At 41.7% G+C, this 26,531-nt stretch overlaps 1 protein-coding gene across 1 annotated transcript in view; it reads left to right on the top strand.

Moving 5' to 3' along the window:
- The window catches only part of LOC120913605 (calcium/calmodulin-dependent protein kinase type IV-like), a 76,259-nt gene that overhangs the window by 36,887 nt on the left and 12,841 nt on the right, over positions 1-26,531 (top strand). Inside the window, exons 6-9 of the mRNA XM_040323679.1 lie at positions 1,239-1,311; positions 15,870-15,960; positions 20,283-20,357; positions 26,229-26,304. Coding sequence (XP_040179613.1) covers positions 1,239-1,311; positions 15,870-15,960; positions 20,283-20,357; positions 26,229-26,304 — 315 coding nt within the window. The remainder of the gene's footprint in view (positions 1-1,238; positions 1,312-15,869; positions 15,961-20,282; positions 20,358-26,228; positions 26,305-26,531) is intronic.

The following is a 26,531-nucleotide window of genomic DNA, read 5'->3' as shown; positions in this document are numbered from 1 at the left end:
ATTTTTAATACTCTTTTATATAAAACTTTATCGTTATCATAAGGGGATTAAATATCAGGTGACAGATGCCCTTTATGGAGATATCAGGGGTCTAGTAGACTCCCAATGTCTCCCCTACCTCCACTGCAACTAATCAAGCTCAAATGGTGCTTGACTAGCTACTGTATTTCCCCAGCTGCAGGAAACACAGGAAATGAGTCCCTGACCCTTTTTTAAAAACATGGGGCCAGATCCACAGACAGAGTACGCCGGCGTATCTGCTGATACGCCGGCGTACTTTCAAATTACCCGCGTCGTATCTTTGGTTTGAATCCTCAAACCAAGATACAACGGCATCTGGGTTAGAACCAACAGGTATACGTCCTCGTACGCCTTTCGGATCTAAGATGCAATACTTTGGCGTCCGCTGGGTGGCGTTCACGTCGTTTTCCGCGTTGGGTATGCAAATTAGCTATTTCCGACGACCCACGAACATACGCACGGCCATCGCAAAGCTCTTACGTCATCTCTAGTCGGCTTTTTCCGGCGTATAGTTAAAGCTGTTTTTTTGCGGCGTATAGTTAGATTTGCCATGTTAAGTATGGCCATCGTTCCCGCGTCGAAATTTGAATTTTTTCTTTTTTTTGCGTAAGTCGTCCGTGAATCGGGATGGACGTAAGTCACGTCTAAGTTTAAAAAATAACGTCCTTGCAACGTCATTTCGCGCAATGCACAGCGGGAAATTTAGAAACGGAGCATGCGCAGTTCATTCGGCGCGGGGACGCGCTTCATTTAAATGAATCATGCCCCCTAATCGCCGATTTGAATTCCGCCACAGAGATACACTACGCTGCCGTAACTTACGGCGCAAATTCTTCCAGGATTCGAACCAGCCAAAAGTAAGTTACAGCGGCATAGCGTATCTCTGATACGCTGCGCCGATCTAATTCTATGTGGATCTGGCCCATGGTCGCCTAGAACCACATACGCGCTTTCATGCATCCAAAAATGCACCGCAATTTTCTGACGTGTGGAGGTGCCATTAGGAATTAATGGCACCCCTGTATGTCTGCAAAAGAGCAGCACATATTGCCTGTGTGCACTTAGCATACAGGTATGTGTGAACCTAGGCTAAAGGAGCTCCAGATACCAGTTAAAACCTAAAGAGTTCCAATTCTTAGGCTAGCTATACAGTTTGAGCGATGTCGTTCTGTGCACTGAATTGTGAATTGTATAAATCCTCGTGTCTTCCATTTTAGGATTGTAGAGCGTGGATATTACAGTGAAAGAGATGCAGCGTGTGTTGTACAACAAATACTGGAGGCAGTTTCCGTGAGTTGAATACATACAATTTAGTTTGTTTATTCATATTTAGTATTTCTTTCTTGCAAATATAAATATACCTGCACAAGCTGATGCGACATACTGTATGTAAATGTCAATCCGATGTTTTGAATATCAAATTATGTTGACATTTCAATTCTGCTGTATTATAGAAGCAAATGAGTGAAAAAAAAATGATGAATGCAACCACAGGTAGGTTTGCATTCACACCTGAGCAAAGTGTAAGTACAACATATTAAGCCGGCAAAAGATACCGTGATTTTCTTTTCTGGCAACCAGCGCTTTACACAGGGGCATACCAAGAGCACTTGGCACCTGGGGCGGATCCTATATCTGGCACCCCCCCCCCCACATTAAAATGTAAAAACACCCCACTGTGCCCCATGGATACCTCTGCATCCTTCAATATCTCTTTGTCACTACTGTGTACCCCCTCTCCACAACTGCACCACAGGATCCCTTTACATTACACAGACCCTGCACCCCTTTACATTACACAGCCCCCTGCACCTCTGGACCCCTATATTACATAGCACCTTGCACCCCTTTACCTTACATAGCACCCTGCACCTCTGGACCCATTTACATTAAACAGCCCCCTATAGCTCTGGACCCCCTGCATGTTACACAGACTGCCCCATCAGTGCAGACCCCTTTATTGTAGCCCCCATTCAGTGCAGACCACCCCCCCCCATTCAGTACCTCAGATCAGTGCGGCGGTGGCACATGCACAGCAGGTGAGGTTCCCTCCCCCCTGTGTACACATAAACTTCACTATGCACGGCTGTGCCTGCCTGATATCCGGGACCGGGATCGCTCAGACACACAGCCCACGGCCACGAGAGGAGGGGATGGTTGGTGCAGTGGTGTGTCACCCTGCACCCCCCCTCCCCCTTGCATCGCCACTATAGCTGTTGTGTGATTCCGGGATCGCTCAGACACACAGCCCGCAGCCACGAGAGGAGAAGATGGTTGGTGCAGCGGTGTGTCACTCTGCACCCCGCACACCCACTCCCCCTTGCATTGCCACGCCTCTCCCTGCCTGTGCCTGCCACTGCACCGCTGCCAAAACCCACGACGCTGTCATGGATTTAAGCATGGAGGGGGTGCCGGCCTGACACCCCCCCCCCCACCAGTGTGTGGTACCTGGGGCGGCCCGCGGCCCCCACTTAGTACGCCACTGGCTTTACATATACATTTTACATTCACATCAGTCCCTACCCACAAGGAGCTTACAATCTAAGGTCCCCAACTCACATTCATATACTAGGGCCAATTTAGAAAGGATCTAATTAACCTACCAACATGTCTTTGTAGTGTGGAAGGAAACTGAAGTACCTGGAGGAAACCCATGCAGGTACAGGGAGAACATACAAACTCAAGGCAGGTAGTGTCGTGGTTGGGATTCGAACCAGCGACCCTTTTGCTGCTAGACAAAAGTGCTACCCACTACACCACTGTGCCACCCTGTTGAACGATTAATCAATTAGGGTACAATTAGCCTACCCATACATGGCTCCAATCTCCCTGCTGAACCGGCTGAGATTCATGGATATGCCTAGCTTTAGGCTGCATTCACACTACAGCAGCGTGTGAACATGTAACGAATAGTGTGCTTGTGGTGCCATTCATTGTTGATGGCACACCAAATGCTGCAGGTAAGATGCAAAAAACTCAAGCTCAAAAAGGTGCATATGTCACTGTACCACCTTTGTCTTAAATAGGTTGCCATTTGCACGTAGAGCACCAGTATGTAAAATTGTGCATGTATACGTGATATCTGAGGTTGCAGGTTTGCCGGTTGGGCACCAGGGGCTTAGAGCATAGGGTGTCTGAGCATACAAGTTTGAACAGGTACAATTAGAAAGAATGGGATTCTGCATGTTGAGCATAGTCAGGAATTGACTGGTAAAATGAAATTAGTGTGAATGAGGGCTAATAACTTTGTAAAGATGGTCTGGAACATTTTGACACATTCCTACAAGATGTGGGCATTTCTTGAGTGCATAAATATTCATCAACAACGTATTTATAAAGTAGGTGTAGGTGTTCAGGAGCTGTGTCATCCAGCTAGAGATAGGTTATAAACAGTTGGGCTATAGGCAGCAATGTACAGGCATACCCCACTTTTAAGAACACAATGGAGTTTATTTACTATCGCTGGAAAGTGAAAAATCAGGCTCACTTCTGCACAGAAACCAATGAGCTTCCAGGTTTTATTACCAGGCTTAATTGAACAAGCTGGGTTTGTTAGTGATAGTAAATAAACCCCATTGTGTACTTAAAAGTTGGGGTATGCCTTTAAATACTTTAGACCTCATTAACACGGTTGTAAACAGGCATTTGCTTTGCATTATAAAGCTTTGAAAGCCAATGCTTGTTCTTTACTTCAATAGAAACGATCTAGTACACATTCAAAATTTGCAGCACATTTGCATTGCTTCACATAGATTTTTATCTGGATTATAATATTTGGTAGACATGGCATCTTGCATAGCTTACCAAATGTCTAAATTCAAGTCAATTGTAGCATAGTGAATATGAGTTCTAAACCTCTCTGTAGTGCTTGGCACACATTTATAAAGTGCTAAGAAAATTCCCTTCCCTTGTTCTCCTTCCCCTAAAAAAAAAAAAAAAACAGCCATTCTTAGAGATTTAGAAAGCCCTAACACTTCCAAAACACATCTTAAAATGTCTGAAGCAAATGTTTAAAATTACTTGATTCTCAATGCACTGAATGCACAATGCACTGAAGCGCTCATGAGCAGCTGATGCACTAACAATCCGATGTTAGTACAGCGATCTACCCTGCTGAGCTATTGTGTTCTGACAGGGGGATTGCTCCCAGGGGAACGGCTGGCTTCTGTCGGACTGGCTGCCGTACACGCAGGCTGAATGTCGGCCGGTTTCTATGGAACCAGCTGATGCAGCCCTATATTCAGCCCTTAAATCTTACTAAGCTGTTATATTTTCACAACCTCTCACCTATCAAGAAAGCACATTTCATGTTTGTCCAAAACAGGGTCTATTCAGTGTGGTTGCTGCAGCATACCAAGTATTGTCGAGCTCCTGCAGCAATATCAATGCCCTAGTTATGGATAATACAGCTCCTTTCATACAATCTCTTCACACTTGTCAAACTTGTGAAGAAATGTTTGCAGGAACGGGTTATAAAATAAGTCTCAGTGACTCGGCAAAGTGTATTATCATACGCTTACGCTCAGTTAGATGATACAGACAAGCCTTCTCCCTGGGGTGAGACTTCCTTTCAAATTCTGGAAAGTGGAAAAAACATTTTTAGCCTTCTTAATAGCCTTCATGGTGTACTAGGTAATAACATATATATAGGACTAGTATTAAAAATGAAAAAAAAAACGGTCTATTACCTGTTAGGCGAATCACTTGTATAAGACCACCCAGGTAGGTTGTTAGGTTCAAATGACGGAGATAGAGATTTCATCAGTCTACGAGCCCGGAGACATCAATTGACACAAGAAAAACTAGCATGCGTTGTGTTCAAATGACATCTGTTTTACTTGAGTTAGCCCCTCATATATATACAGATTTAGAAGGACAAAGGAGGAGTTTCTCAAGGGCATAGTGTAATTACAAGAATACATTCAGGTTAATCATTTCCTATTAGATAGTATCTGTTGTATAAGTTCAGTTAATATATGGATGTGACCTAAGATCTTAAACAAACATTAGCAGAGGTGAAATTCCATTCATACATATCTAGGTGAAAGGTATCTATAACTTCATGTAAAGCTTTTTTAAACCTTTCTTTTAAACTATAACATGGCAACCTGAATATAAAATGGAGGCGGTCATGCTATGTTCTTTACAAATCCTCTCTTTGAGACATAATATGTCTCACAATTATATAATCATTCTTCTATCATAATACATACTCAGATAAATCCTATTCGCAGCCACAGGATCAGATGTTCGGGATGCCTTAACAATTATGCACATTATAAGCTTATAACAAGCATATAGGAACAAAACAAAAAGAATGATCATAATGATGATCATGGCAGCACTTTTTAACCAGGTCAGTATTCCTACTCCAGAACTTAGGTTTGCAAAAGGATCCCATGTCTTGGCAATATTTCTAGCTTCATCTTGTAATTTGCTTACTTCCTTATAGATATATATATCTCAACATTATCAGTACCCTATTGCGGGGTCACTACCATATCTTCTCTACTTAGTATGACACCAAAGGGTCCACAGTACTACTTCACATCTATGTGGAGCAAAGATCTTCTTAAGGTGTATGTGGATACATATCTTTTACTCATTCATATCACCCATCTTGGCATCATACGAATCTGCTAATCTGACAATCTGATAACACTCTTCCCTGGGGTGATCTTCCTTAGTTCTAATTGCCATTGTAGTACTAATTGTATTTTAACAATAATAGAACATTTGTGATATTTAAAGGTACAGCCATGAGAGGAATACTAACGGTGGAGGGGTGTAATTTCTCTTGTGTCTGTCATGTGTATTATTCTGTTGTGGAGTGTTAGAGGCTCCACAAATGCTCTTTATGTGTCCCAAATCTTCAGGATGATAAATACAGTTAGTTGTCAGCCAAATTGGCAGGAACACGATCAGGGCAGCCCAGAATAAGAGGCACAAGGCTTTCCCAGAAGTCTGTGGTGAAATAAGCGACGTCATCTTCTTCAGAGCCTTTTTTTTTCCACCTGCTTCACTCACTGTTCGAGGATTTGTGTCACCTTCTTCACCTCCTTTATCCTTGGCTTGCTTCTTAGGTGTTTGGTTCACCTTCTTCACACGACTGGCATGGATCCAAGCCTGTTGTCCTTCTACCAGAAGAGCTGTTCGGGTAACCACGATCACTGTAGTCGGGGGTCCAAATGGATACTCTTCCTTCTTGGTACGCTTCAGTTACTGGACCACTACGACATCTCCCACTTGAAAGTTATGAGTTGGTTTCTGTGAAGAAAAACGGAGAGGTGCGAGCAACATTCCTTTCAACTTAATCTAAAGTTTCAATATGTTTTTTTACATATTCTTCCTGAATAAGATCTAGGTCCCCTCTTTCTAACATAAGTGGCTGTCTGGCCCATGGGGTGGGGAATTGTCTACCCATTAAAACTTCAAAAGGAGAGTATCCTGTCTTTTTAGAGGGTGTCATTCTTACCTCGGCTAGTACAGCTGGTAGGACCTTCTTCCAATTTGCATACGTACCTCCAGTGGCCTTCCTGATCCCATCTTCAAGGGTTCTGTTCATCCTTTACACTATACCTGAGCTCTGGGGATGGTACGGAATATGAAACTTCCATTCTATTTTCAGTGTCTTTACTAGATCTTGACAAACTTTGGCCACAAATGCAGGGCCATTGTCTAAATGATCTGAAATGGGCATCCCCATCTGGGAATGATTTCCTGTGTGAGAATTCTTACTACTGTTTGTGCATCTTCCTTTGTTGTTACAAACACTTTTATCCATCTTGAGAACATGTCCACTATTACTAGCAAATATTCCTGTCTTTTACCTAGTTTGGGCATGTGTGTAAAATCAATTTGTAAATGAGTGAATGGTGTGGATGGATATATCAGATGTTCATGTTTTGCCTTGTGAGGGTTCCTGGGATTATTCTGAATGCATATGATGCATCTGGAAACATATGCCTTAACGAGAGAGGGAAGACCTGGAATGTAAAAATCCCTATCCAAAGGTTCACATGTGACTTTCCAACCTCTGTGACCTATGCCATGGTATTGTGAAATAAAAATGGGTGCGCTGGCTACAGGGATACATGGTCTCCCCTCTTGGCAGACAAGGCCAGTTTCTGGGCTTGTCTGCACACCTATTTTGTTCCATTGCTGGATGTCTTGGTCTGTGGCATATGCTTGGAGGTCATGCAATGTTTGATCTAGTAGTGGGATTTCAGGTGAGAGCAATGGCATTTGGATGTCTGCTGGCTGTGTGGATGCTGCTTTGTCAGCCAAGGCATTGCCTTTGGCTATGTCATTTTGTTGCCCGGTATGTGCCCTACAGTGTAGTACAGCTATGGATCTTGGCAACTGTATGGCTTCTAATAGATTTCTGACAAGTGTGGAATGTGAAATTGATTTACCATCCGCTGCTATGTAGCCCCTCCTTTCCCATATGACTCCAAAATCGTGCGTCACGCCATGTGCGTATTTTGAGTCAGTGTAAATGTTTACATCTTGCCCTTCAAAAAGCTGACAAGCTCTGGTAAGCGCAATTAGTTCAGCAGCCTGGGCTGACTGGAAAGTAACTGGATTTGCTTCTAGGATTTTATCAGGTAATTGCACAACAGCATACCCAGCATGGTATGTGTTGTCATTTGGCCTGGAACAGGAACCATCCACAAAGACATTCTGTGCATCTGGAAGAGCCACAGAAGACATGTCTGGCCTTGGGGATGTATCCTGATGTATGAGATCTATACATTTATGCTGTGGGACAACCTCATCCTGTTCTCCTTTTAACCCTAACAAAGCATTCAGAATTGGGGTGGGGCCAGAAGTAGAAGAGGTGTACTTTATTTCAAGCTGTGGGTTGGACAAAAGAATAACCTCATACCCACTCAGCCGTTGGGCTGACATATGTTGGGTATGGATATTCTTTAGTAAAATTGATACATTATGTGTAGTATGCAGGGTGGTGGGATGACCCAGAGTGAATGATGTAGCCATTTCCACCACCATCGCACAGGATGCTAGAGCTCTGAGACACGCCAGCATGCCCTGCACTGGCATAGGCACAACCCCTGGGGGAAAAAACGTTAGGGCGCAGTTTGTCTCCCATGTTTTTGCGTCAGGACTCCTGTCATGGTTGTACAGTTGTCCCTAGCAAATAGGTGTAACCCTTTGCTATACTCAGAGGCCAAGACCAGGAGCTGCTATCATAGTTTTGAGGTATACAAAAGCATTATACATGTCATACAATCTGGCATGTCATTACCTGTGGTTTGTCTCAAAATGTTATAGTAGGAACAGTCAGGTATGCATTGGCAGAAGTCATGCCAATCATGCCAAGAAAGGACAGCATATCCTTCTTGGTCTGTGGGGGGGCTAGACCCACGGAGAGCCGCAGCTTGTGACTGACTTTCCTTTCACCTTTTGTGAGTACAAAACCAAGGTATACAACAGTTCCCTGACACCATTGAAGTTTCTTTTTGGAAACTGTATTACCATTATCTGCCAACCAATGTAGCAGATCTGAACCATCCTCTTTGCAGGCTACCTGGCTTGGGTTACATATCAATCAACATATTGGAGTAGAACAGAACAATGGCAGGGAGTCCAGGACCGCAATGTGGCCTGGGGCACAACTGAGTAGACTACAGGAGTCCACATAACCCTGGGGCATTCTACACCATGTCATCTGGCAAAAAAACAGAAAGCAAGGATTGGCTGTGTCTCCTCATCAACAAGGACGCTAAAAAATACATTTGTTAAATCAATCACAGAAAAATACTCTACATCGGGTGGTATGGAGATAAAAGAGTGATTGGCACATCATGCACTCTAGGTGCACACCAGGTTATTTACAGCTCGAAGGTCTTGAACAAATCTATAAATGCCACCCTGCCTGATAATGGGCACTCACTGCTTTCTCTCTTATTACATCAAAACATCCCGCTGCTTCTTTCTGTATTAAAGTTTCCTGAAATTGGTCAATCGTCTTTGTTGTCCATTCAGATATCATCTGTTTGACCAACAAGGCGAACTGGGGCCTTAGATTATTCATATAGGTTTGAATAAACAAGGCTCCCACATCAGTCGTTTTAGCTGATCCAGCTTCTGTTGTCCAATTGTCATGAAATCTTTTCCAGAACTCAACTACAGTTTCTTCTGACTTTTGTTTGCATGCTATGGCAGTAGGAAGGGAATTTTTATTTTTAAATACATTCATCATTTCAGCCTCTAATTCTGTCCACATGGTATTAATACCTGCTACTGTATTTAACCCATATGCTCCCGCATTTCCAGTGTCAATAGTATTTATGCTTGGAACATTTGCCCAGCTCCAGGAACTGGTGTGTCCTATAATGCCATCAATGATAAGGCGCATGTCTTCCTGTGTGTAATTTCTACCCTTACATGCCTTTTTTAAGTAAGTTAAAGTACCTCCTGCAGAGGCGGTGGGTCTGGGGCAATGTTTCACTATCCGATCTATGTCCTCAATGTCTATTACTTTTTTTTTAAATTTAATTTCCAATCGTCATGAAAGGCAATGAAAGGTCAGTGTTACTATATACTGTTCCACTCTTTGTTTTAGGGGGGCTAAATGTTTTACTTGTTCCAGCGTCTCCCTGTTCTTCCTCTTGCTCTTGGCCAGGTGGTGAAACTACCCCTCCTATAGCTCCCTGGTCTTCTTCTGGTTCAGCTACCTCGACTCTGACTTCCTGTCTGTGCCTCTGTAGGTGCTGTCTATCTTGTTGTGAAGTGTGGGGGAGAGTAGGGGGGGGCAGCTGTTGTGGTTGTGGAGCAGGCGGGGCCTGCTGTTGTGGTTGTAGAGCTGGGGGGCCTGCTGTTGTGGAGGGGGGGCCTGCTGTTGGGTCAGGGACAACTCTCTTTTTATCAGCTTTTTCTCTGTTTGTGGTCATAATCTTCCTTACTTAAACATTTGGTGGGCTTTTTCTGCTTCATATTTTCCCTCGGAAACCAATATGGGGCCTATTTTAACCAATTCTCTGCTTCCTTTTCCATATAATCCAAATCCCATTGAGGGTCCCCGGGGTACCAAGGGAAAGATCTCCATCCCGGGGAAAGGGGTCTACACTGTGTAAGGCTGTGGTCCATCCCGCTTAATTTGAAACCCATGGGTCTATAAGTTCATAATTAGTACCACAAATTCTAGCTACGAAATCCTTACATATTTCCCCTGGGTTGGGAGGAGGGGGAGGACCTTCTTTACCTTGTTTCTGACCCATATTGAAAGTGGGAGACGACTGACTTACCACACAGTCTTCTGATCCACACAACAAATTATTCTTATATTTCTAATAAATCTTATACTTCTATGCGATAGAAAGAAAAAGCAAAGGTTTTTTTAGGCTGTTGGAATCTCTTTCCTCATTAACCACTTAATTTTCCTTCCCTAAAGGAATATCTATGCAGTACTGCTTATCTTTTGTGGGTTTCCCAAAAACCCTTCTATGGGTTTACCCAAAACCCTTCTATGTGGGTTTACCAAAAACCCTTCTATTAACCTCCTGGCGTGGTTCTTATCCCCTACTAATTTTATGGTTCTAAAAAAGCTTTAATCAGAGCTGAGGCAAGAAGTATTCAGTCAATAAAGACAAAAAAGATTCTTACCTCAGTTAATTTGCTTTATCCCGGACGAGCCCCCATTGCTGTTAGGCGAATCACTTGTATAAGACCACCCAGGTAGGTTGTTAGGTTCAAATGACGGAGATAGAGATTTCATCAGTCTACGAGCCCGGAGACATCAATTGACACAAGAAAAACTAGCATGCGTTGTGTTCAAATGACATCTGTTTTACTTGAGTTAGCCCCTCATATATATACAGATTTAGAAGGACAAAGGAGGAGTTTCTCAAGGGCATAGTGTAATTACAAGAATACATTCAGGTTAATCATTTCCTATTAGATAGTATCTGTTGTATAAGTTCAGTTAATATATGGATGTGACCTAAGATCTTAAACAAACATTAGCAGAGGTGAAATTCCATTCATACATATCTAGGTGAAAGGTATCTATAACTTCATGTAAAGCTTTTTTAAACCTTTCTTTTAAACTATAACATGGCAACCTGAATATAAAATGGAGGCGGTCATGCTATGTTCTTTACATTACCCATAGCAGTTAAAGAGTAACTCCACTGTCATAAAAAAAAAATATATATATAGCATATACAATTGCTACAAAAGCCTTATAGTAATTTAATTGGTATTAATAATTACCTTTATTTTTAAATCTGGAGACGCTGTATTTTCTCTGTAAAACTCAATGCAATATGGCAACATGGAGACTTTCTGTACACGGTTGGTTTACAGAACCTCACCAGAGATGTAATTTCCTACTTGTGTGATTGGCTCACTGATTTCCCCAGAAGTCTGCACTAAGATGCAAGTCAGATTTTAGGCATCCTCTGCAATAGGAAATATATTTTTGGCGAGATACTTAAAGTGTTTGTAAAACGTATTTTTTTCCCCTCAAAACATAAGCATGTTATTTTTACCTGCTCTGTGCAAAGGGTATGCAGAGAGCAGCCCCAAATTTCCTCTTCTGGGTTCCCCGCCAACCATCTTGGTTCCTTCTATTCTGTGTGTGCTTCCATAGCAAACCACTTGCTATGGGAACACTTGTGTGGCCTCAATCCCAAGCTGGGGTATATGCGTTATTATGCATTTGTCTTGCAGGTTTTTTTGGGGGGGGGGGTTTACAACCACTTTAAGGTTAACTTACTTCTTAAGGGATGCAGGCACTGCTGATTTCCTCAACAGAGCACTGCATGTGCATCCGCTGATTAAATTGAACACAGACACTCCAATTCAGTAACCAGACTTTCAAGCACATACAGTAAAACCTTGGATTGCGAGCATAATTCGTTCCAGAAACATGCTTGTAATCTAAAGCACTTGTATATCAAAGCATTTTTTTTACAGGGTATAAAAGAGAAGAGAGGCACCTCTAAGTGCCGGTTCACACTACAGCGACTTGGGATTCGACTTGTCAGACCTCAAGTTGCCCCAAGATGCTGGACATAAGAAATTCCATTGAAGTGAATGAGAGCCGTCTTAATGCACACTACTGAACTTGCTCCGACTTCAGAAAAGGTTCCTGTATTACTTCAAGGCGACTTCTAGGCAACTTGTACCCATTGATTTCAATGGAAGTTGCCTCCAAGTCGGATCTCCGTCTTAACTGAAGCAACTTTACAGGAAAAGAAAATAGTTTACCCAGGCAAACCCCTCCCTCCCACAGAGCTGATTATTCTGTGATTGGCCACAGGCAAAGTCGTCTGTCGTGGAGGCGACTTGAAGTCGCATTGTAAGTCGTTTAAAGTCGCGCTGAAGTTGCCTCCAAGTCACCTTGCAAAGTCGCGCTGTAAGTCGTATTGCCCCTGTGTGAACCGGCACTTAGTGTAGCAATAAGTTGCTAAATGTTGTACTTTCATTAAATGTAACCATATTGCTAAACTTGGAGGCTCCTCTCTTCTCTTTTATACCCAGTTGTCACATGACGCTACTCTTATATCAAGACATCGCTTGTATATCAAGTAAAAATTTATTAAAACATTTAGCTTGTCTTGCAAAACGCTCTCAAACCAAGTTACTCTCAAACTAAGATTTTACTGTAGTTGAAAATACAGATTTTTCTTAAGAACAGAAACAGATAGAATTCTGCTACAAAGTTTATTAAAATCCTTACAATGTACATTACAAAGATCAACCATAGGGGTTTGTTTTTTCTCAAGAAAAATGTAGTTACTTTTTAATGTTTTATTTTTCTAACCTTCATGGAAAAAAAACAAGAGCCAAATTTTGAGCAACTTTAAACATTTGATGAACCACCCCAGTTGCCACTCCCTCACTGATGTTACCAGCAATCACCATATGTCATAAAGACACCCAGGAATTGCTGTGTATTCTATAGCAGGAGTGGTTGTTAGAATTCAGTCACTCATGTTTAAGATTACACTTGCAGATAGTCTGCACGTGTCATTGAGTAATACAGTGTAGCATTTATTGTGGTGTGGCATTGGATGCACATATGACATCAATTAAAGAAACCCTGGCAAGTAAAAAAAAAACATTTTTGTTTTGTTTTAAATAAAATTTATTTTAATACCTTAGTTAACTCTAATCAGCCCGATTTAACTCTTTATTCCCCTTCTCCCCTTAGCTCTCATTTCTGCTGATTTTTTAATATTATTATTATTACTATGTTTCCCAAATGATAGTTACATAGTTACATAGTAGGTGAGGTTGAAAAAAGACACAAGTCAAGTCCAACCTATGTGTGTGATTATATGTCAGTATTACCTTGTATATCCCTGTATGTTGTGGTCGTTCAGATGCTTATCTAATAGTTTCTCGAAACCATCGATGCCCCCCGCTGAGACCACTTCCTGTGGAAGGGAATTCTGCATCCTTGCCGCTCTTACAGTAAAGAACCCTCTACGTAGTTTAAGGTTAAACCTCTTTTCTTCTAAGTTTAAGGATTGGCCACGTGTCTTGTTAAACTCCCTTCCGCTAAAAAGTTTTATGCCTATTGTGGGGGTCACCAGTATGGTATTTGTAAATTGAAATCATATACGTCTCAAGCATCTCTTCTCCAGAGAGAATAAGTTCAGTGCCTGCAACCTTTCTTCATAACTAATATCCTTCAGACCCTTCATTAGCTTTGTTGCCCTTCTTTATTCTTTCCATTTCCAGTACATCCTTCCTGAGGAGCCAACCAGTCAGTTGAGCAAGAACTCAACCCAGTCAGTCATGCCCAAACTCAAAACAACCAGCCAGCTGGCCAAAAACCCAATCTAGCCAGCCAGACTAGAACTTAAACCAGTCAGCCAGATGAGTCCAGGATTCAACCAGCCAGCCAGGCCAAAGGTCAAAACAGCCAGCTAGTCAGGCAAGAACTCAGCCCAGTTAGCAATGCCAAAATCAAGCCAAACCAGGCCAGGCCGTAACTCAAACCATCAGCCAGCCAGGAAAGAACTCAGTCCAGCCAGGCCAAGCCAGAACACAACCAGTGAGCCTGCCAGGCAAGAACTAAACCCAGCTATCCATTCCAGAACTCAGCCCAACCAGCCAGCTCAAAACTCAAACCAGTCAGTCAGCTGGGCAAGAACTTAGTCCAGCCAGCCCGACAGCCAGGTAAGAGCTCAGCCCAGCCAGCCAGTCGGGCAGGCCAGAACTCAGTCCAGCCAGCCATCCAGACCAGAACTCAAATCAGTCAGCCAGATTAGAATCTACCCTAGCTAACCAGCCAACAAGGCCAGTATTCAAACCCGCCATTCAGCCAGCGTATTCTCCGGACATGAGAAAATTGTGAAAGTAAATGCCAAGTTACTCAATGAAGCTAAGGTAGGATAAGTTTACATATTAGAGTGACTATCATATTTTAATATTTTTCTAAGTTTCATTCAAGTCCTTCTTACTTTTTAATGGGGCCATGCTTGATTATCGCCTTTAAAAAAAACTGCACCCTGGTGACCTTTGATCTGTTCCATGTTGTTCAGGGTAGATCTCCACCTCTAAAAGGTTGCCTTCCCTTGTTGTAAACTAACAGCAGAAACAGTTAAATGGCAGTAGATAACACCTACCTTAAAGCCTCGTACACACGATCAGTCCATCCGATGAGAACGGTCCGAAGGACTGTTGTCATCGGTTAACCGATGAAGCTGACTGATGGTCCGTCTCGCCTACACACCATCGGTTAATAATGTAAAACACAACGACGTAAAACACAAGGACGTGCTGAAAAAAACGAAGTTCAATTCTTTCAAGCATGCGTCGACTTGATTCTGAGCATGCGCAGGTTTTTAACCAATGCTTTTGCAAACTAACGATCGGTTTTGACCAATCGGTTAGGCGTCCATCGTTTCAATCTTAAAGCAAGTTCTCATTTTTTTGACCGAAGGTTAAATAACCTATGGGGCCTACACACGATCGGTTTGGACTGATGAAAACGGTCTTTCAGACCGTTCTCCTCTGGCGATCCTATCGTGTGTACGAGGCCTTACTCTTGCCTGTGCTGTCTGGAGTAAACTCCAATGTATCTCTATTTCCCAGCCTTGTTATGTGGGAAACAAGGGGAGGTGCATACAGTTATACAGACAGCAACATTACAAAAGTATGCACATCAACTTTGAGAGAAAGTTGATCTCTGGTGACCACGTATGCAGTCAGCAAAAATGCAGTCATGTAACATTGAACAGAAATAAAATTATAATTTAACAGGACGGAAAATGTCAGCTTTTATATTTCTTTCTTTACAGGTTTCTTTAAACACAAATCTGTTGAAACGGTTTTCTTATGTGCCTCTCAGAACAGAATAGATTTCCTTCATGCTCATTGTTAATGAATGCACAAAATGTGAAAGTGTTGCATACTTGATAAATATGCATAAGCCTAGTAATCACTTAATTAATACGGCAATGTGCCAAAAAAAATCCTAGTCAGCGGTAATCCTTAGTGGTAGATTAGATTTGAATTAGCATATATTACAAATATATGCAGTCACATTTAAAAAAAGATTATGGGTGTAATGAGTTTACACCGACATGGACACAAAGAGAGGATGAGACCACATGCGGGTAACATAACAGTACAGGCACATAATGAGCCATTGGGCTACACAGTACTGAAAATCAGTGCTTAGTGTGCTTAGCGTATCCAACTGTATCTAAATTGTGAGAATAAATATGTTTATATACTTTATCAGTTTTGTGGAGGGATCAAACCCAGCTAAGTTACATTGTATTCCTTTAACAATATATATTCTCTTTACCATTGACTGGCAATAATTTTGTATCTTAATTTATGGTATTTTGTTGCATTTACAGTATCTACATGAAAATGGAGTGGTTCACCGTGACCTAAAACCTGAAAATCTTCTCTATGCTGACATGTCCCCCAATTCTCTTCTTAAAATAGGTAGTGTACCCACTTCTGAACAAGATAAGCAGGTCAACCATTTAAACAAATGCAGGTCATATTTATATAAAACAAACTGGACAAATATCACAAGCATTTGTCCAGCCATCGTACATTCTTACCATACTGTATTTTGCTTCATACAATGATTTCTATGATCGTAAGGTCCACCTAGTGGCCATAATGCAGTATTTTCCTGATCTAGGTATTTCAGCAAAAATACTGCATTTAGGCCACTAGATGGAGCTGACAATCATAGGAAATCAACATATTCATCAAATTACATTAGAATTGTTACAATTGTCCTGCAATTTTTTTTTTAAATTGAAACCATTTATTGTATATATGTGTCAGTATATATTTGACATCATCTAAACCTTTGATTCTTGCCATGTTTTACATTTAGGGCTTATAAATGAAAAAGGTTTTATGATGTTGCTCCGTTTCATATTGTCAGAATAGTATTAGGGATTTTCTTCAAATAAAGGCATAGGCAGAAGTGACATCACTGGCTTCCCTCTAAGAGTTGGCAGCATTGGTAAAAGATTTTGCTGACACACCTGCTTTATTATCCCACACACCATACAATCCAACACAGTTTATGATTCGTTGCTAACATTCATAACACTGTGGTGGCCAGCTAGGGTCGAGCAAAGGGTCACTACTAAAATGTTTGGCTCCCTAAAACCCCTTTTTTTTTTTCTCTTAAATAACGCTATGCACCAGTGTTTTATTTTTTTGTTCATTTTTAAATAGTAAATTGAAAAAAACTGATGCATGTAAAAAGTGCCTACACCTAGAAGTACCTGCAGCAGCCTCCAATACCCTGCTATCACAGCCAAATCCTGGACTGCTCTGGCAGGCAATGATTCAGCTATTCAGGGTAGTGTCAGATCTTGCTGATACATCCCACCACCCTCACATTTCTAGTGGCCCATTACCCCGAGGCGCTGCCTTACTGAAAACAGTGAGGGGCAGGCAAGCTTTGTCACTATCAGCAAGTGCCAAAGCTTTGTCTGTCACTATCTTTACAGACACAATAAACAGAATATAACCACACAGCAACTTTAACAACCTACCACTGTACCTTTATTAACAGTGGATTGGTGGATGAGTATTTATCAAATGTCATTTATAAAGTGCCGTTTACAGACACTGAGTACAGAGCTGATCTAAGCAGCTCTGTACCTTGTGTGCGCTGTGCTTGGTCATAGAAAGACCATTTACAATGATTATAAATGTAAACAGCGTAGTGTTTACATCTGAGAGCCTACCTTTTCTTGTTGCAATGGAGGAAGAGGAGAGAAGAGGAACTATTAAATAAATTATTTATTCATTAGTCTCAAAGCAAAACATAGATTACTGCAGCAGCAGATAAGGATAAAGTATATTTTTTTAATTAATACTTTCACTCTGCCCTTTCTCTTCTGTTAATCTGATCTCCAGCTTGCCTTTCTACGTGACCTGTATATTAATGTACAGAAAAGTTGTATTGTATCTGTTGCACTCCTAACAAGCTTGCCTACTGTTCATGCAGGGTGTTGTAGTGAATTGGTGGATATAGTGCCACCATGCAATCATAAGAAAATAAGGATCTTCACAAGTATACATTAGAATAGTGATAATCTTGTATTTTGGTCACATAAAACAACAAGCATTATAGTCCAGAATTTTGGGACCTCACAGGATCCATTTATCAAGGCGTCGGGATCCTTGCCTGCTGCATAATATAAATAAAGGACAATAATATCACTATTCCAAAAGTGTGTTCCTAAAGATCCTTATTTTTCTGTACAATAACCTTTTACCTTCCTTATTCTGCACATCTGTGCATTAACCCTCTCATCTTCATCCTCTCACTGAATGTGACCTTTACAGGAAGCCATTTCTTTTTGCCTCCCTCTGTTCATGACCTGTATATTCTTTATTTAGTGGGCCGATACCAAACTCCATGCTTTAAAGCATAACTAAAGAATTTGTATTACTTTAAAAAGTTTGCTTGTGCCAAGCTAGCCCAAAGGAACTATGTCCTTTTTGTAAAAGATGTGCCCGCTGTCACTGTTGTAAACTGTGTAGCATCAGCTACGTACAGTATACAGTGAAGTGTTTCTTCAGCATTATGGAGACTTCCTGTCTGCTGCTGGAACAAAATTGAGTCAGGTTGAGAGCTTCTCAGCTGTTCACAGAAAGCATTGTATTTTTTTAGATTAATACAAGCCCTCCTCTGGTTGGCTGAGGTGAAGAGGATGACAATCCAAAGAATCCGTGTATTCATTTATACAAATACAAGGTTTCCGTGAATGGTTGAGAAGCTCTTAGCACTTGTTCCAGCAGCAGACTAAAAGTCCCCATAATGCTGCTGGAAAACAGTGCTGCTATTTTGACAGAATCCACATTTCTTAGTGGAAGAATAAGTTAATTTGGACCAACTTGGCCCAAATAAACTATGTAAAAAAATGAAAAAAATGGAGTTGGTCTTTAATCCCCTCAATACCAGAATAATTACATAGTTACATAGTAGGTGAGGTTGAAAAAAAGACCAGAATGTTTTTTTCATTTCCAAAAATTGTGGCAAAAATTGAGATCACCTTGGGATGTCTACTTCCCAGTCTAGTTATGTGGGAACCAAGAGATGGTGCATATAGTTATACAGACAGCAACATTACAAAAGTATGCATATCAACTTTGAGAGGTAGTTGATATCTGATAACCACTTAAGGCCCGTACACACGATTGGATTTTCCGACGGGAATTGTGTGATGGCAGGCTGTTGTCGGAAAATCCAACCGTTTGTATGCTCCTTTGGACAATTGTTGTCGGATTTTCCGCCAACAAATGTTGGATAGCATTCTTTAAAATTTTCCAACAACAAATTTGTGTTGTCGGATTATCCGATCGTGTGTACAGAAGTTCTTCGGGCAAAACGCCAAAGTACAAACATGCATGCTCAGAAGCAGAAGTTGCCCAAAGGGTGGCGCTAAAAAGCTGAAAAAACACGTTGTTTTGTGTTTATCCTACGATTTGTCCGCAGAAAATCCAATCGTGTGTATGAAGCGTAACACAGTTAGCAAAAATGCAGCCACGTAACATTTATGCCCTGTACACACGATCGGATATCTGATGGAATCTAAACCGATGGATTTTTTCATCAGATTTCCTGACTTTCATTAGTCTTGCCTACGCACCATCGGTTAGAAATCCGATCGTGTCTAACGCGGTGACGTAAACACTACGACGTGCTGAAAAAAAAAAAAAAAGTTCAATGCTTCCGAGCATGCGTCGACTTGATTCTGAGCATGCGTGGATTTTTGACCGATGGATTTCCCCACAGACGATCGTTTTTTTTATCAGTTTTTCATCGTTTCTTTGTCCATCGGTCCGTTTTCATCAGACGAACCGATCGTGTGTACAGGACATAATGGTGTTCTTACTGTCTTAGCAGCACTTTTTATTTCACAGAAAGTAAAGGAAACAGTTACTTTTTTTTCTTTATATAGTATAAAATGTAGTATAAAATGAAAAACCAAGGGTTATTAAATACCACCAAATAATCATTATAAAAAATAAAAAATAAAAGATATAACATTAATTTGGGTACAGTAATTGTCCATCAAAGTATCACATCACTGGAAACCTAAAAATGGCCTAGTAATGACAGACTTGTGCTTGAGCAGTTAAACGGTAACTTTGACAATTACTATTAATTAAAAGTAACATTAAAGGAGTTGTAAATGAAAAAAAAAATGTCACCTTAATGCAATCTATGCATTAAGGTGAAAAAACATCAGATGTTTCCGGCCTTCCCCGAGCCCCCGTTTTACTTACCTGACCCGTCGAAAGTTCCGTGCGGTCCGGAGATCCTCTTCGCCGCTCAGCCTGGCCGCTGATTGGCTAGAACGGATGTATTGAGAGCAGCGCAGCCATTGGCTGGCACTGCTGTCAATCACATCCAGTGATGCGATGTGCCGAGGGGCGGGGCCGAGTGATACAGTGAGCGGCTATGGCCGCTCACTGTATCACGGGAGCGTGCCCGCAATTATTTACCATCATGCAAGCTCTCTAGCATGACTGTGGTCAGTAATTGCGGTGAGGACCAGAGACAGCCACGAGGGACCCCAGAAGACGTGGAACTCTGCACTCTGCACTCTGTGCAAAACGAACTGCACAGTGGAGGTAAGTACATGTTTGTTATTTTAAAGGAAAAAATTATTTTCCTTTACAAGCGCTTTAAGCAGGCCATGAAAAATAGTGTTTCTGTAGCTCTAACACTCTAAATTTTGAATTGATCCTATGTTTTACTTGTTTTTGTTTAAACACTAAAGCGGACTTTGGCCTGTCAAAAATCATTGATGACCAAGTAGCCATGAAGACTGTTTGTGGAACACCAGGATACTGTGGTAAGTTTATGTACATGACACGTGTCCACAAATGCTAGAGAAACCCTTGTATCCGGTTGTAGTACCACAAGTTATTACTATCAGCTAATTTTAAAGAGACCCAGTCATCAAAATTGTAATTTCAACAAAAATCTTCCTATTAGATATTATGGTCCAGATTCTCAAAGGAGATACGACGGCGTATCTCAATAAGACCCCACATCTCTCCTCAAGGCTGGAAAGCATTAGATTGTGAAAAAAAATTCACAGATCTATGGCTTTCAGCCGCGATTGCGGCTGCGTTTACATTCCGGTACCCGGGCATGACGTCATAACATCGCGCCCCCGACAATCAGAGATGACTGGTGACCAGAGATGGCAAAGATCAGCCATAACTACCCGTGCAATAGGGCAAAGAAACAAGCTTGCTTTCAGCACTCACAGCCATCCAGGGCTGTCTTAATGAGAGGGCACACCTGGGCACTGCCCAGGGGCCCCAGCTGCATGGGGGCCCCTGCCCTTTCCTCAAAACAGCTGGTCCTTGAGCCCAAGCTGCCCCTCTACATCCCAGATATCCAGAGGTGGCTCTAGGCTTTGTGAGGCCTTAGGCAAAACTTGACATGGGGCCCCACTCACACCCATGATGGCAAAAATAATTCAAGAACAAGAGCCTCTTCTGCACAACCCTGGCCAGTGGTTGTGGGGGTCTGCGGGCAGGGGGCTTTTTGGAATCTGGAAGCCCCCTTTAACAAGGCGGCCCCCAGATCCTGTTATTTAATGACTAAGGGGCGGGGTTAAATTACCTGGTGAACCCGCCCCCTTGTGACATAATTGACTGAGGGTATGCTGGGTCATTGACGTCACAAGGGGTGGTATCACCAATATTCACTGGTTGTTAAGGGTGCTGACGGCCCCTCTTCTGAGTCAGGGCTCTTAACGCTTCCTGAGCACAGCAGGTCCCCTGTCCCTCAAAACTGGGGTAATGCATTGGGTAGGTTAGGCAGCCGTGAGGCCCCTGTGAGTGCGAGGCCTTAGGGCTCTTTCACACGGATCGGACCCCGCTGAGCTGTCGGCGGATAGGGCGGTCCCCGCACACAGTGCAGGGACCGCCCTGTCTCTGCTCCGCTCTCCCCTATGGGGGACCGGATGTAGACGGTCCGTCTGTCCGTCTGCATCCGGTTCGTTCCGCCGAACGGAAGAAAAATAGGGTTTCTTCCGTTCGGAAAAGCGGAAACCCCGACTGACGCGGACGCTAGCGGATGCTCCATCAGCTAATGGACGCGTCCCCATAGGGATTCATTACAAGTCCGTTAACGGACTTGTAATGAACGGACAGACGGAGCGGGCGTCTGAAAGGGGCCTTAGGTGCCTAATTTGCCTAATTAAAGAGCCGCATCTGCCCCCAGACTTCTGACCCCTCTACACCCTAGATATCCCCTACCTCCTACCCATGTGATTTCTGTTTACCTGCACTGTCTCCATTGTAGGGGCCCAGAGCATTACTTTGCCCAGGGGCCCATGATGCTATTAGGAAGGCCCTGCAGCCATCTATCTACACCCCATGTGCATACTCACCTCATATTGTTTCAAAATTGTTTCCTGGAACAAAGGTCTAAACTCGAAGATCCTCACCCTTGTCAGAAGATATTAAACCCATATTTTTTGCCTCATATTAGACACACTTGTTAAGTGTCGAGGTCTTCATACTAAAAATATAATTGATTGCCAAATCCTTTAATGGTAGTTACATAGTTAGTCTTTTGTTAAAAAGACACAAGTCTATTTAGTTCAACCAATAAAAGGGAAATACAATAATTATTCCTTCTACTCCCAAGGAGTCTCTATTCTAATAGCGAAGTCCATATCAACAGAGATCCTAGATCTTAAAACAAACCCATTTGACCAAAATGTGTTTGTTCCATCCCCATTAAATATGTACTGCCTAGAAAAAGTTACCCTTAGGAACGGTAGACAGACCCCTCCTTCCTACTGAGACTTTACTGCAGTCACATGATCACATGGATGACTCGGGTAGATCAGTGGCTTTGATGACTGTCAGAATAGATTTAATGGCACGACATATGGAGATGGAGGTACCCAGAAAGCCGTTTATACTCACTCTGATTCCCATAACACCTTAACTCGCATTGACTTGGCTTTCTCGACTGACACCCTGCGCCCCTTCCAGATGGTGAGGTAACATACCTCCCCAAAGGAATTTAAGACCATGCACTACTTATGGAAATGTTTCATCTTGGCTGGCATGCCATACCCATGGACGTTTTAAACCTCTATGATCGAATTCAGTTGTGGCTGGTGCTCCATCGGTCGGGGGGGGGGAGACGGACGTGACCATGGTCCCCTCCCGTTGCTCCAGCCCGAACTGCGCACCATAAACACCCCCCTGATCGCCAGCTCACACACCCTGTGCTGCCCCTGGACTGTGGAGATGGCAGCAGCGACTTCCCCACTCGGTCTCCTCCATGTCCGGGCTCCGTCGGTCAGCCTTCCCATGCATCTCCTCGGCATCATGGCAGCCATACGCCTCCTCCCTCCTCCTTCCTTTTGATAGACCAAGGATGGCTTCTCTTTACAGCAAATTAGGAAACGGGTCTCACAACTTTATTTTTAGAAATAATGCAAACGCTTTAATAGCAACTACTGAAAATGCTTATCTAGCTAAATCAAAATATATTCCAACAGTTATGCCTAAAATCTTAGACCATTTGGGTCATGAACATACCTAAACACTACAAATCCTACAGAGCTTTTTTCATGCTTTTATGAACAGTTATATAACTCTACTGCCCATCACACCCTAGAGAAATGATGCTCAAATCTATAAAGTATTCCTTTGACAACACTATCTCAAGAAGATCAAGCGTGCTATTTCTAAATTCCAAACCAGGAAAATAACTGGTTTGTGTAGGTGTGGGTCAAGTTTCTGATCCAAAGCCACCTTCTCAATCTTCTGTGTGAATGTGGAAAATTCCACTTTTTACCATCAACTGCATGTAGATGACCAATTCAAATATATAGTAGTAGTCATACAACATTCTTTAAAAAACCTATATCATGAACAATGTAAATCTTCAATAGAAAGTCAGTGGATACAACTCCCTCTAGGCCTCATGGGCAGGATCAATTTATTGAAGATAATATTTCTCCCAAAAACCCTTTAAATCCTTGCTAATGTTCCCTGCCTGATCCCACATATAATTTCCACATATATTACCACTATTTGTATTTAATTTCTACTGCCACTGTCCTCTCCTCATGTCTCCCTGGAGTCATCTATCTTCCCCTTCATAAATCAGTGTTTTCATTTACCAATTTCTATACTTCTTGGTTCAATACTTTGTTGCCTGAGTTTCTCACATCACCAAATGTTACCCACTGGACTTCCTCTGGGGTAAAATTCCTATCCCAGCTATTCACTTGTGGTGAATTTAGGTCAATCTAACGATTCCAATAGGCTTTTGGATCTTCCTCATGCTCCTATTCCAAATACCATCCACATCTTAACATGTGGTTCTCACACAATTTAGTTTTGGAGTACTAACACATCGAACAAATTCTCAGGCAAACAAACTAGACTAAACTGGTTACCAAATACTATTTGGTCCTCCTAAAGGAACGCTCTACAAAAGCTACTTAGTGACCTTGAGTGGGCTGAATTTAAACTTACATGATCTCACCAATATTCTCTAAAACAACTTGAATTAAAAGGCATCTATGTAAAGGAAAAACTGCAGGTAAGCATTTAAAATACTTAATTTTTTTTTGCTTTTACCTTTCTTTCTTATTAAAGGGGTTGTAAAGGTTCATCTTTTATTTTCTAAATAGGTTATTTTAAGCTAGTGCATTGTTGGTTCACTTACCTTTTCCTTCGATTTCCCTTCTAAATATTTGTTTTCTTTGTTTGAATTTCTCACTTCCTGTTTCTCTTCAGTAAGATTTCCACCATCATCTGAGCGGTGGAAAGTCATTTAGAACACCTTACTGAACAGCTTACTGAGGAGGAACAGGAAGTGAGAAATTCAGTCAAAGAAAACAAAGAAAAAAAACATTTAGAAGGGAAATGGAAGGAAAAGGTAAGTGAACCAACAATGCACTAGCTTAACCACTTAAGGACCCCTTCACGCCGATATACGTCGGCAGAATGGCACGGCTGTGCACATCCAAGTACCTGTACAAGCTGTGGGGTCGCGCGTGCGCGCTGCCGGTGCATGCATGCAACCCGGTCCGAAGCTCCGTGACCGCGCCCGCGGGACCCGATCGCCATCGGTGTCCCGCGATCGGTCCTCCGGAGCTAAAGAACGGGGAGAGGTGTGTGTAAACACACCTTCCCTGTTCTTAGTTGTGGCAGTGTCATTGATCGTGTGTTCCCCAATATAGGGAAACACGATCAATGAGGTCACATGTCCAGCCCCGCCCCCCTACAGTTAGAAACACATATGAGGTCACACTTAACCCCTTCAGCGCCCCCTTGTGGTTAACTCCCAAACTGCAATTATCATTTTCACAGTAAACATTTTTGCATTTTTATAGCATTTTTTGCTGTGAAAATGACAATGGTCCCAAAAATGTGTCAAAATTGTCCGATGTGTACGCCATAATGTCGCGGTCACGAAAAAAATCACTTATCACCGCCATTAGTAGTAAAAAAAAAAAATATTAATAAAAATGCAATAAAATTATCTCCTATTTTGTAAACGCTATAAATTTTGCGCAAACCAATCGATAAACGCTTATTGCGATTTTATTTACCAAAAATAGGTAGAAGAATACGTATCGGCCTAAACTGAGAAAAAAATATGTTTTTTTATATCTTTTTTGGGGATATTTATTATAGCAAAAAGTAAAAAATATATATTTTTTTTTTTAAATTATCGCTCTATTTTTGTTTATAGAAAAACCGCAGAGGTGATCAAATACCACCAAAAGAAAGCTCTATTTGTGGGGAAAAAAATACGCCAATTTTGTTTGGGAGCCACATCGCACGACTGCGCAATTGTCAGTTAAAGCGGCGCAGTGCCAAATCGCAAAAACTGGCCAGGTCCTTTACCTGCATAAAGGTCCGGGTCTTAAGTGGTTAAAGTAACCTATTTGGAAAATAAAAAACAAACCTTTACAACCCCTTTAAGTTGGTGACAAGATCTCTTTAAGGTGGTTTTAGGTGGACCCTGGCTGAAAAAAGTCGAAGCTGTAAAAAAAAGAAATAGGGCAATTTTCCACTCACTTCCACGTATACTGCTGCTGCATTCAAAGCTGTTAAAATAAAATTAAAAAAATATATGTTTTGTGTGAGGAGATAGAAAGATGTTAATGGGATTTCTTCTCATATAATTTATGAACAAGGCACAGGGTGTGATTTGATCGTTAGAATTGGTATTTTTTAATACTTTTTTAAAACACATTTTCATTTTTCGCAGGTTAGCAAATGTGTTTTTATAGAGAGAGTCTTCAAATGCAAAAATGTTCCCCATCTCTAAAATTGCTTAGTGTGATTGAGCTGATATTACTTAGAAATATTATATTCTGTGTATAAAAAAACAAAACAGGCTTGTTCCAACACACATTTACTTTGCAATATATTTTTCTTGTAATGTGTATCTGCATTTATGAATCATAGAGTTATTTTTCCATAAATAATGCTCTCCTAGGATTTATTTTTACCTGTTATTAGTATTTTTTAAATAAAATTATCCTTTGTTAGTACCCCTAGGCATCACACTATTTGCAGTATTTAGTATGACAATTTAAATTTCAACCGATCTGCTATGGAATTGGAACTAATTTAGCTAAAGCTGTGTTGCTCTTATTTTATTTCTAATGTGTTACACATTCAAGAAAAATATTACATTGTATTTTATTTTGTTTTCTTTTCAGCACCAGAAATTCTTCAGGGCTCCCCATATGGCCCAGAAGTTGACATGTGGTCTGTTGGAGTCATTGCATACATCTTGTAAGAGTTTGTATGTTAGATAACTTAGGTTATAGGCTAGCATGAAGAGTGTGCTTTTGTTTACTTGCTTCTGTATTAAAGTGGAGTTCCACCCATAATATAATTTTTAGATGCCTTCAAAGTGTTGTTGCTAGGCAGAATAGTTAATCTTCCCTCTTCCTGCACCTAGGTGCTTAAGCTTCCTAACCTACACCGCACAGACTCCTGGGAATGTAGTGGGTGTAACT

This window comes from Rana temporaria, chromosome 1, assembly GCF_905171775.1.
Source record: "Rana temporaria chromosome 1, aRanTem1.1, whole genome shotgun sequence".
NCBI classification, from domain to species: domain Eukaryota; kingdom Metazoa; phylum Chordata; class Amphibia; order Anura; family Ranidae; genus Rana; species Rana temporaria.
This window is presented reverse-complemented; position numbering and strand designations above follow the sequence as displayed.